Below are 12689 nucleotides of genomic sequence, written 5' to 3'. Positions count from 1 at the left end.
CTTGATGCTCTTTTTGGTCTTGCATCGGGTGGTGTAGGTGTCCTGGAGGGCAGGTAGTTTGCCCCCGGTGATGCGTTGTACAAACCGCACTACCATCTGGAGAGCCCTACGGTTGTGGGTGGTGCAGTTGCCATACCAGGCGGTGATACAGCCCGACAGGATGCTCTCAATTGTGCATCTGTAAAAGTTTGTGAGGGTTTTTGGTGACAAGTCAAATTTCTTCAGCCTCCTGAGGTTGAAGAGGTGCTGTTCCGCCTTATTCACCACACTGTCTGTGTGGGTGGACCATTTCTGTTTGTCCGTGATGTGTACGCCGAGAAACATAAAACTTTCCACCTTCTCCACTGCTGTATGGTCGATGTGGATAGGGGGGTGCTCCCTCTGCTGTTTCCTGAAGTCCACAATCATCTCCTTTGTTTTGTTGATGTTGAGTGAGAGTTTTTTTTCCTGACACCACACAGCCCTCACCTCCTCCCTGTAGGCTGTCTCGTCGTTGTTGGTAATCAAGCCTACTACCGTTGTGTCTTCTGCAAACTTGATGATTGAGTTGGAGGCGTGCATGGCCACGCAGTCATGGGTGAACAGGGACTACAGGAGGGGGCTGAGCATGCACCCTTGTGGGGCCCCAGTGTTGAGGATCAGCAAAGTGGAGATGTTGTTTCCTACCTTCACCACCTTGGTTAACCCTCGCAGCCTTGCGAGGGTTAACACATTTACATGTCTTACTCACGTCGGCCACGGAGAAAGAGAGCCCACAGTCCTTGGTAGCGGGCTGCGTCGGTGGCACTGTATTATCCTCAAAGCGGGCAAAGAAGGTGTTTAGTTTGTCTGGGAACAAGACGTTGGTGTCTGTGACGTGGCTGGTTTTCACTTTGTAGTCCGTGATTGTCTGTAGACCCCGCCACATGTGTCTCGTGTCTGAGCCGTTGAATTGGGATTACACTCTATACCCACATTTTGCTTGTTTGATTGCCTTGCGGAGGGAATAACTACACTGTTTGTATTCGGCCATATTCCCAGTCGCCTTTCGATGGTTAAATATATATTACGTATTGGATCACTAAAAAATACAAGGTTTACATTACCGTGTAGTTTACCAATAAAATGGTCTGATGGTGATGTGGATATACTTGGTATACATATCCCGAAATAAATAAATTATCTCACTCCAATAAATTTTTATAGAAAGTTAGCAAAAATAGTTAAGATCTTGCTACCATGGAAAGGTCTATTTGTGGAAAAATCACCCTGATTAACTTTTTAGTCATATCCCAGTTTACCTATTTGCTTATGGTCTAGCGAGAAAAAAAACATGTATATGAGAAAACAATATTCCATTTTAACGGCAAGCCAGACAAAGTTAATTGGGCCTATTTATATAATGAATATGAATTCGGAGGGCAGAAATCATGAAATATTAAAGCATTAGACTTCTCACTAAAGGCTTCAGTCATGCAAAAGTAATACTTAAATCCAAACTGGTTCTCTTGCAAAAATAGTATGAATGTCTCACCCTATGTTCAAGAATGGCCTCTTTCCTTTTATTCAGATTACAACCTCTCACTTTCAGTTATTTGAAAAGGAAATAATCTCCCAAATATCGCTATTTTTAAAACAAGCCATAGAAAGTTGGTTGCAATTTAAATTTAATCCACCAGAAAAGACAGAACAAATAATACAACAAATATTGTGGTTAAACTCAAATATACTAATTGATTAAAAAAATCTTCGTAAATTATATCATAAATAGGACTGGGGGAGTTATGTCACACATGCAGCTAACAAAAACACATGGAAATGTCTGCTCTACCCAAAATTACAACCAACTAATTGCAGCATTACTGCAAAAATGGAAGAGGAGAGTGCAAGGGCAAAAAAGTAAGGAACTTGTCTGTCGGCCCTGCATAAAGGACATAATTGGATAAAGAAAATTGTGATAAATAAAAAAGTATACTAGTTTCATTTAAGGACCAAAAAATTGACAGCCGTGCCATATAGATTGCAAAATAGTTGGGAAGAGATTTTTGACGTACCGATTCCATGCCACATGGTTTATGAATCAAATCAAAATCAAATCAAATCAAATGTATTTGTCACATACACATGGTTAGCAGATGTTAATGCAAGTGTAGCGAAATGCTTCTGCTTCTAGTTCCAACCATGCAGTAATATCTAACAAGTAATATAACCTAACAATTTCACAACAACTACCTTATACGCACACAAGTGTAAAGGAATGAATACGAATATGTACATAAAAATATATAAATCAGTGATGGCCGAACGGCATAGGCAAGATGCAGTAGATGGTATAGAGTACAGTATATACATATGAGATGAGTACTGTAGGGTATGAAAACATATAAAGCGGCATTGTTTAATGGCTAGTGATACATTACATCAAGATGGCAAGATGCGGTAGATGGTATAGCGTACAGTATATACATATGAGATGAGTAATGTAGGGTATGTAAACATTATATAAAGTGGCTAGTGATAAATTGTTGACATCAATTTTTCCATTATTAAAGTGGCTGGAGTTGAGTCAGTATGTTGGCAGCAGCCACTCAATGTTAGTGATGGCTGTTTAACAGTCTGATGGCCTTGAGATAGAAGCTGTTTTTCAGTCACTCGGGCCCCGAGAATTGATATGCAAAATGACGCCGGATTCAAAACTTTTTTCCAATTTTTCCATTTAAATTATTAGACAAAATTCTTGCAACCAATAGAATGTTATTTATATGGGGGATACAACCTTCCCAACTCTGCAGATTTTGCTACAAAGAGACAGAATCATTAGATCATTTTGTTTTGCTACTGTCCATATGTAGCTTGTTTTTGGTCACAGGTCCTGGAATGCCTGAAGAATTGCAATATTTACCTGCACTTGAAGTTTCTTCAAGTGCAGTCGCAAAAACCACCAATCCCTATGATGAAACTGGCTCTCATGAGCACCGCCCCAGGAAAGGAAGACCCAGAGTTACCTCTGCTGCAGAGGATAAGTTAATTTACCAGCCTCAGAAATTGCAGCCCAAATAAATGCTTCACAGAGATCAAGTAACAGACACATCTCAACATCAACTGTTCAGAGGAGACTGTGTGAATCAGGCCATAATGGTCTAATTGCTGCAAAGAAACCACAACTAAAGGACACCAATAAGAAGAAGAGACTTGCTTGGGCAAAGAAACAGGAGCAATGGACATTAGACCAGTGAAAATCCAAATTTGAGATTTTTGGTTCCAACGCCTTGTCTTTGTGAGACGCAGAGTAGGTGAACGGATGATCTCCGTGTGTGTGGTTCCCACAGTGAAGCATGGAGGAGGAGTTGTTTTGGTGTGGGGGTGCTTTGCTGGTGACACTGTCTGTGATTCATTTAGAATTTAGAATTCAAGGCACACTTAACCAGCATGGCTACCACAGCATTCTGCAGCGATACGCCACCCCATCTGGTTTGCTATCATTTGTTTTTCAACAGGACAATGACCCTACCCACCTCCAGGCTGTGTAAGGGCTATTTGACCAAGAAGGAGTAATGGAGTGCTGCATCAGATGACATGGCCTCCACAATCACCCGACCTCAACCCTATTGAGATTATTTGTGATGAGTTGGTGAAGGAAAATCAGGAAAAAGGAAAATCAGCCAACAAGTGCTCAGCATATGGGAACTCCTTCAAGACTGTTGGAAAATCATTCCAGGTGAAGCTGGTTGAGAGAATGCCAAGTGTGTGCAAAGCTGTCATCAAGGCAAAGGGTGGCTACTTTGAAGAATCTCAAATATAAAATATATTTTGATTTGTTTAACACTTTTTTGGTTACTACATGATTCCATATGTGTTATTTCATAGTTTTGATGTCTTCACTATTATTTTACAATGTAGAAAATAGTAAAAAGAAAGAAAAAACTAACTTGTGTCCAAACTTTTGACTGGTACTGTATATATATTTGCCAAAAATATATATGGGGGATTGGAAGTGATGCAGACAATTGGAAGCTACAATCTATCTGCAATATTAAAGCTGATCTACCCCCTAAAAAAAGCTGACAACATTTCAATGTTAGTTTGTCCCAGGTCAGGACCTTTTACTTGAAGCACTGTGTCACTTTTCTTTGTACATTAACTCGCAGCTGACTTTTGAGTACTTTATTGCAGTGCTCCTCAATATAGATTTGTTTTCACATAGGGCTCTCAAGCGGTGCAGCGGTCTAAGGCACTGCATCTCACTACAGACTCTGGCTCGATTCCAGGCTGTATCACAAACGGCCATGATTGGGAGCACCATAGGGCGGCGCACAATTGGCCCAGTGTCGTCCGTGTTAGGGTTTGGCCGGGGTAGGCCGTCATTGTAAATACGAAATTGTTCTTAACTGACTTGCCTAGTTAAATAAAGGTTAAAAATTAAATACATGAGGGAATACACTTCTCATCCAGTTTGCGCTGTGTAATAGGTGAACATAAAATATCAGTAATTGGTAAAGTCAATCAAAAATCTATCTGGTTTATTACAATTTGCAACAGGGAGACCGCAAAGAAGCAGAGAAAATGTCTAGCTCGCCTTCTCTGGTCAGGCCCTTATCCTAAACATTCAGCTTCAACTCTAGTGACCATCAGCCCACACCTTGAGTGTCCCAAAAACTACACTGGAAATTATGTTTTTTTTTACAGAAACTCCAGGTACTGTATGCTAAACATTGTGTTGATCATTCTAACTAAATATAAACGTTGCTCATTTTAAATTTCCCCATTGCACCCTGTTATCTAATTATATGGTTAATGTCAGAGGATTAAGTATCTCTCCTGTATGCATCTTATTACAGTATATCCCCTCCCTTTCTTTGCTCTCACTGTGCCCACCCCGTCTCTCTTTCCCCCTCTCTGCTCTCTTCCTTTTCTCTCTGTACTCCCTGTACAGGAAGAGGCTGGAGAGTGGCATCCAGAGGTTCCAGGCCCTGTGTCATGTGACCCACTCTCACCTCATCCCTCGTCATGTGACCCCACGGGTCACCGGCGTGAAACCCCCGGAGACAGACTGCAGCAACAACAACATGTGGTATGACATCTGCAATACCCATCACGTGGATTGGAATGTTGGAATGTATGTTTGTTTCCTCATCTGTGTGTGTGATCCCTCTGTCCACCCATCTGTGTTTTCAAAACTTCACAAAACTTCTGACCCTGACGTGATTTGAACACGCAACCTTCTGATCTGGAGTCAGACGCGCTACCGTTGCGCCACGAAGTCCTGTGACTAACTACTGTGTGTGTTGCCATTTCATAGAATGCACTTCCCTATCTTTCCCCTAGGAAGTCAAATAGAGGCCAGGGACATCACTATAGCTTTTGTTAGCCACAAATCTTTTTTGCACTGCTGCGATAGTGTATTTTTGGCATATTTCTGTATTATTATTTTTTTATAATAATGTATTATTTTGGGAGTTTTGCTCAATCTGATTAGGGCCCACCCAAGAGACCACAACATCTGAAAATATTTGGCCAAAGAAACATTTCTGGTTGGTCTCAAGGAATGTAAAAAAGTTAGGAAGCGAGACTTTTAAAATGGGATTGAGTGAAGTAGCAGCAAATATGTTGAATGAGCAACTAATGAGCATGGGGTCTCACAAGTTTGACAAAATTACCTTATATCTTTCAGTCTAATACGGCTATTCTTCTTCACCAGAAGCTGTTTCTTTAACTGTGCATTCTTCAGGGTTTACCCAATACATTACTGGGAGCTTATATACAGTGTGTGACTCTCTTTATTTTTAGAGTCGATACTGTGCACTCATACATTTGTAAACGTTACTGTGCACTCATACATTTGTAAACGTTACTGTGCACTCATACATTTGTAAACGTTACTGTGCACTCATACATGGGTAAATGTGTGTGTGTGTGTGCGTACACGTTTTTTGCATGTTGATGTACAATTTGAATGTTTGCACAACAGTTTGTAAATTTGTGTGAAATCAATTGAATTCCTCTACAATGTGTCCTACGTCCCAGCCAGGCTTATTTATAGATTATTTATACTGTATGTATTTTTCATCCTATCCATCCAGGCTGTCCTCTCTACTGAGCAATCTCCCTCCAGAGGTGTCTCAGGACAGAGGGGTGAGCCGAGTTCTGGAGAAACTCAGCCGCTTCGCAGATGAGCGGACCCCCAAGGTGCGACCCCATGTCTTCCTGAAGATGTTGGGGGGTCTACAGCCCTGGGAGCTTTGCCTACCTGACCTCTGTGTTGCCATTGAGGTACGGATACATCAAATAATAATGGATTTATAGTGAATTCATTATTATGCTTTATTTGTTTAAGGAAGATTTTAATGAAGTGCATTGTTTCTTGGTTGGTCACTTGGTTTAAACATGGTGCTAGTTCTGGGTTTGATTCCTGCTTGGGCCACATACAATATATAACATTTTAAAAAGGGGAAATAATTGTGTGTGTACAAAAGATTATTTGAAGACATGTTTCCTGACTGCAATGCCTCTGCCTCAGATAGGGAATATCTCAATTGCATACTCCTCTCATCCGCTCTCCTCATCTCCTTCTCAAAACCTATTGGAGGAAGAGGTCCGATGGGAGGAACCTCTGGCTTTCTCATCAAATGGGTTTTAAAAATGAGACGAGGAGAGAGGACGCAATGAGTTTCAGTGGTGGAAAAAGTACCCAATTGTCATACTTGAGTAAAAGTATAGATACCTTAATAGAAAGTTACTCAAGTAAAAGTGAAGCATTCATCGTGTAACGAGTACTTTTGGGTGAAAATGTAAGGAGTAAAAAGTACATTATTTTTGTTAGGAATGTAGTGAAGTAAATAAAGGTTCAATAAAAAATAAAAAATAAAAAGTTAAAGTAAATGTTGTCAAAAATATAAATAGTAAAGTAAAGATACCCCCAAAAAACTACGTAAGTAGTACTTTACACCACTGAGGAGTATGCAATTGACGTCTTCCCATAAGAGAGCTGTCGGTGGCCTCCAAAACTGTGTTAATTCAACAGCCAATTAATCTCCAGTGCTTGTCAGAGCAGGCCCAGTCTTCACTCAAGCTCAAAAGCACCCACCCCCATGTGAACACGCAACCATCTGATCTGGAGTCAGATGCGGTACTGTTGTGCCACCCAGTCATTAGTAACTACTGTAGACAGTGGGAGGCAGTTTTCATTTAATATAATGCACCCCCTTGTCTTTCTCTTTGGAAAGAAATGGAAAGGAGGCCTATGTCATGAGAAACTGACCACCTTGTTACAAGTGGGAGGCAGATCTTGGATAGCTTGAACAGTACCCGACTTGGACTAGGACAATAGCATCTTACCTCACATATACATACTCATGAACTGTTTATAGTACAACCATGAATTTAATTACAGTCATAATTTTGGCCAAGAAACAATTCATAGAGCATTGAACTGTACCATTCTTCAAGTCCTAGATGACCAGACCTTGTGGTGCAATGGTAACGTGTCTGACTTCAGATCATATGGTTGTGTGTTCAAATCACATTGGGATCAGTTGTTTTGAAGTTGAAGGATAACTGGACCTGCATTGACCTGAGGACAGAGAGATGTCTAAACAAACACGGGTTTGGGGGTGAACACAGAACAAATTGTAGTCAAGTAACATTGTCAGAATCAGAAGATGCTGTCCAGGACATGGTTACATTTTCATTTATCAAATGGTCCATGGTTCAAGTCCCTTTTCAGGCCACAAAAGTTTAAGTACAAGTCGCTTTGAATAAAAGTGTCTGTTGATTTACCATATTACATTTTGATTGTCTATACAGAGCTTTTTAAAGTGTTAAAAGTGTTTAACATTGTAAGGCAAGAATTCACCTCATCCACAACAATTATTCAGCACCCACCTGGGTGATGCGCAGCAGCCAGACAGACACATTGTAGGAATCTAGACACTAGACCAGGGTTCCCCACCTGGAGGCCCCGCATGTGGTTTTATTTGGCCCCCCAATTTTTGTAATATTTATTTTCCTTTTTGGACATTATTTTAATTTTCTTTTTAAACAGAAAATCAGCTCAGAGTGATTTTAATTTGGGAAATCTGTTCCCAAGTATTTCATATACAAATGTAAGTAAGGTTTGAAATTAATATGTTTTAGTCAAATATTATATCTGTTTGGGCTTCTTGCGGTCAATTTGCAGTCTACAAATTATTTGTAATTATGTTCCAGTCCCCCAACCATCTGCTCAAGAAAAAATTGGCCCGCAGCTGAATCTAGTTGATGATCCCTCCACTAGACAGAACATCCCTCTCCCCCCCACCATCCAAACCAACATATTGAGACTAATGATTAGGTACAGACTGCTACCCCTCCACACACGCACGCACTCACGCACGCACGCACGCACGCACACACTCGCACGCACACACACACACACACACACACACACACACACACACACACACACACACACACACACACACACACACACACACACACACACACACACACACACACTGGCCATGGATGATGATGACGGCCTTCATGGCCCCTAGCCCCAGACAGAGCAGTTTGGAATAAGTTAATAACAGGAATTCAGAGTGATAAATTAGATGCTTACCTCAGGGTTGTGTGTGTGGGGGGGGGGGGGGGGCATATACCCGTTCCCCTCCTACATATCGCAATTTGTGCCACCCATAAGTGAGAAACCTACATGGCAAGTATAGACCATATATTGTGTTCCATAAATGTAATAGAAAAGAGCAGAAGCGCTGATTTATCCATTCAGACCCCAGTCCTACTGTACCTACCTGGACAATTCGCTATTTTAGTATTCCTCCAGTAGTTTTCATGAAACAGAAATCCTCCTCTTCTATGTCAAAGATAGTAAAACAAAAACACTATAGTAAATGCGACAGTAATGATCCCAAGAACACTACAGTAAATACTACAGTAATGACACCAAAAACACTACAGTAAATACTACAGTATACTACAAGCCGTAAAAAAAACTACAATAATTACTCTAGTATATACTACAGTTTTATTTTACTGCAGTATTTATACTATAGTTAACTGTAAATACTACAGTATTCACTGTAGTGTTTTTGCAGACTTAAGTCCGCAAAAACACTCCAGTGAAGGCTGCGAAAACACTACAGTGAATACTATAGTATTTACAGTATATCATAGTATAAAATAGTATTTTTTCATGTGGGCATAGGAGAACCCTTTTTGATTCCAGGTATAACCCTTTTTGGTTCCAGGTATAAACCTTTTGGGTTCCATGTAGAACCCTCTGTGGAAAGGCTTCTACATGTAACCCAAAAGGTTCTACCTAGAACCAAAAGAGTTCTATCTGGAACCAAAAAGGGTTCTTCAAAGGGGACAGACAAATAACCCTTTTAGATTCTAGATAGCACCTTTTAAGAGTGTACTATGCTTTGGAACTGTGCGTGGTAACTCTCTCTTCCCCTCTCTCTCCCTCCCTCCCTCCCTCCCTCCCTCTCTCCCTCTTCAGATAGCCAGGGAGCATGTTGTCCAGATGTCCAGAGAGGACTATGACTCGTGGCTCCTCTCCAGGGTCACTCTTCCACAGCAGCAGGACCACTAACCCGAACACATATGAGGTGTACACATTTTTACTAATACCAGAAAAATGTGACGACCACAGAGGAATGACCCCCCCGCCCCAAAAAATACGCTCACACATTTAAATACACACCCACAGACACACACTCACACGCGCACACACACACACCACACACACCACCCGTTTTGCCATTCACCTTCTGTTAAAGGTCCCCACACAAATCCCTGGGTCGCTCCTCTTTTCAGTTCGCTGCAGCTAGCGACTGGAACGAGCTGCAAAAATCACTCAAACTGGACTGTTTTATCTCTTCATTCAAAGACTCAATCATGGACACTCTTACTGACAGTTGTGGCTGCTTCGCGTGATGTATTGTTGTCTCTACCGTCTTGCCCTTTGTGCTGTTGTCTGTGCCCAATAATGTTTGTACCATGTTTTGTGCTGCTACCATGTTGTGCTGCTCCCATGTTGTGTTGCTACCATGTTGTTGTTGTTGTTGTTGTGTTGCTGCCATACTGTTGTTGTTTTAGGTCCCTCTTCATGTAGTGTTATGGTGTCGCTCTTGTTGTGATGTGTGTTTTGTCCTATATTTTTATTTTATTTTTAATCCCAGCCCCAGTCCCCGCAGGAGGCCTTTTGCCTTCTGGTAGGCCGTCATTGAAAATAAGAATTTGTTCTTAACTGACTTGCCTAGTTAAATAAAGGTTAAATAAAATGTAAATAACACACACACACACACACACCATGTCCATGGATGATGATGACACACACACATACACAAATATAGTTGCCCATAGTCTCTGAACTGACCTAAGGTTAGGTTTTGGGGGAGATTAAGCTGATCCTAGATCTGTGATCCCACAGGCAACTCCAATCCAGAGTCGTCCTCCTTTATATCCACTGTGGGAAGCAGGGCTCTTATTTCACTTCCACTTGTTCTCCGTTTCCCTTTTGTTTACGTTTCAAACATACTTAAATCATGTCTCCCACGGGAGGATAAGCTTCACTGAGCCATCAAATACCTCCCTGTCCTTGTGCCGTCCCCTTATCCCTTTCTCCCTCCCTCCGCCAGTCCACTCCTCCTCCCTTCTCTTCCCTTCCCACACCACCCTTTACCTCCCCGTCCTCCTACCATCCTCTTACCCCTCCCCCCTATCCCTCTCCAGTTCCCATCACATCCACCGCCTTTCCCTCCCAAACAAACATCCCAAACAACAATAATAGATAGCGTGTTGTCTGTTATTGAAATCAGCCCAGTGCCACGCCCATACAGGCTCCGCTCCAGCCTAACTCTAACCCTTACCCCAGCCCCGGCCTTGTCTGATGGATAGCCCTTTTATTGGAGAATAAAAGAGCCTGACCCAATGGCTCTTTGCCTCCTGTTAGATAAAGATAATGAACTCTGCCTGGAAACAATTGTTTGTGAAGACTTTGAGGAGACTAGTTAAGAGTTACTGTGAATGCAGTGTTTCAACAGCTGTCTGTAGAGGATTTCACAAAATCCTGAATGTGATCATTATTCAAATAATAATGATTAAAAGGTTACAATTATGTGATTCTGTCTGTGGCGCTATATGTCATTTATCTGTAGAAATATGACTAAATGCTGCGATGGCAATAAAATAACTGTTATCATCATGTGTGTTTGTTCCAATGTTTGTTGTCAGCAGATAACTGTCTAGCATTCTTATCTTCTGTGATAAGCTGTTGTGTTTTTTCTCTTTTGGATGGTTGGATTGAGGGAGGGAGCTGGAGCGTACACCCCCCCCCCCCCCCCCCCCGGGTTTGTGTAGTGGTGTCAAAGGCTTTGTAGACTCCCAGAGGGGAGAGAGGGAGAAGGGCGAGAGAAGGGGAGAACAGGAGACAGGGATGGGGGAGAGAGGGCGAAGGGGGGAAAACGGGTGTCGATCACACATTTCAGGAATGCCACACAGTCTGTTTGAACCCCAGAGCTTAACCTCAAAGTTTGGGGAGGGGAAGTGAGCTATAATATTGCACGTTCCTCTCTGCCCCATCGTAAAAGGTGTAGAAATGCAGGAAATTAGCTTTAAAACAGCAACATTTTCTCTCAGCCTCAAGTTAAACTGTGTAGAATACCATCAGCCTCATGTCAAAATGTGTAGAATAGATTAGCTACAGAACTACACATTTTTCTCTTTGCCCCATGGCAAAATTGCAGGAAGATGGCTGCCAACACCCACATTTCGTCAGGCCCACCCACCAATGGATTTCTGACTACACCACTGCTCTATTCATGCTTATAGTTGTGAAAGTACAGAGAGAAAGGCATGTTTGAACAGAGTGGAGAGGTTACAAAATCAAAAGACGCCACCGGTGATGTGAAATGTAGTGTTGTGTCAAATATTTTTTTCCCATAAACCACTGACGTTTGGTGAAAAACAAACATAACTCTGAATAAATAAAAGCATTTCTGTAAGAAATTTGTTGGTTGCAGTAAATGCCATTTTATTCATGTGTAATCCTACTGAAATGAATGTGAATGGATGTGAAGCCATAGAAACAACAATATGGATGACAAACTATAGTAGAGAGGAGATAACTTAATGGCTCATGCCTGTGTCACAGTTCATATGGTATCATGACCAAAGTATTATCCAGTACCAGTCAAATGTTTGGAAAAACCTACTCATTCAAGGGTTTTTCTTTATTTTTACTATTTTCTACATTGTAGAATAATAGTGAAGACATCACACCTATGAAATAACACATATGGAATCATATAGCAACCAAAAAAGTGTTAAACAAATGAAAATATATTTTAGATTCTTCAAGGTAGCCACCCTTTGCCTTGATGACAGCTTTGCACACTCTTGGCATTCTTTCAACCAGCTTCATGAAGTAGTCAGCTGGAATGCATTTCAATTAAGAGGTGTGCCTTGTTAAAGTTAATTTGTGGAAGTTCTTTCCTTCTTAATGCATTTTAGCCAATCAGTTGTGTTGTGACAAGGTAGGGGTGGTATACAGAAGACAGTCCTATTTGGTAAAATACCAAGTCCATATTATGGCAAGAACAGCTCAAATAAGCATAGAGAAATGACAGGCCATCATTACTTTAAGACATGAAGGTCAGTCAACATTTCAAGAACTTTGAAAGTTTCTTCAAGTGCAGTCGCAAAAACTCTCA

The 12689-nt window shown here is 41.3% G+C and overlaps 1 protein-coding gene across 1 annotated transcript in view; it reads left to right on the top strand.

The window, feature by feature from the left end:
• Window positions 1-11180, top strand: part of LOC139576380 (coiled-coil domain-containing protein 60-like) — a 64345-nt gene extending 53165 nt beyond the window's left edge. The window contains exons 11-13 of the mRNA XM_071402464.1: window positions 4913-5050; window positions 6060-6249; window positions 9476-11180. Coding sequence (XP_071258565.1) covers window positions 4913-5050; window positions 6060-6249; window positions 9476-9568 — 421 coding nt within the window. The 3' untranslated portion in view covers window positions 9569-11180. The remainder of the gene's footprint in view (window positions 1-4912; window positions 5051-6059; window positions 6250-9475) is intronic.
• Window positions 11181-12689: the final 1509 nt, after the last annotated feature.

Source organism: Salvelinus alpinus, chromosome 5 (genome assembly GCF_045679555.1).
Source record: "Salvelinus alpinus chromosome 5, SLU_Salpinus.1, whole genome shotgun sequence".
NCBI classification, from domain to species: Eukaryota; Metazoa; Chordata; class Actinopteri; order Salmoniformes; family Salmonidae; genus Salvelinus; species Salvelinus alpinus.
This window is presented reverse-complemented; position numbering and strand designations above follow the sequence as displayed.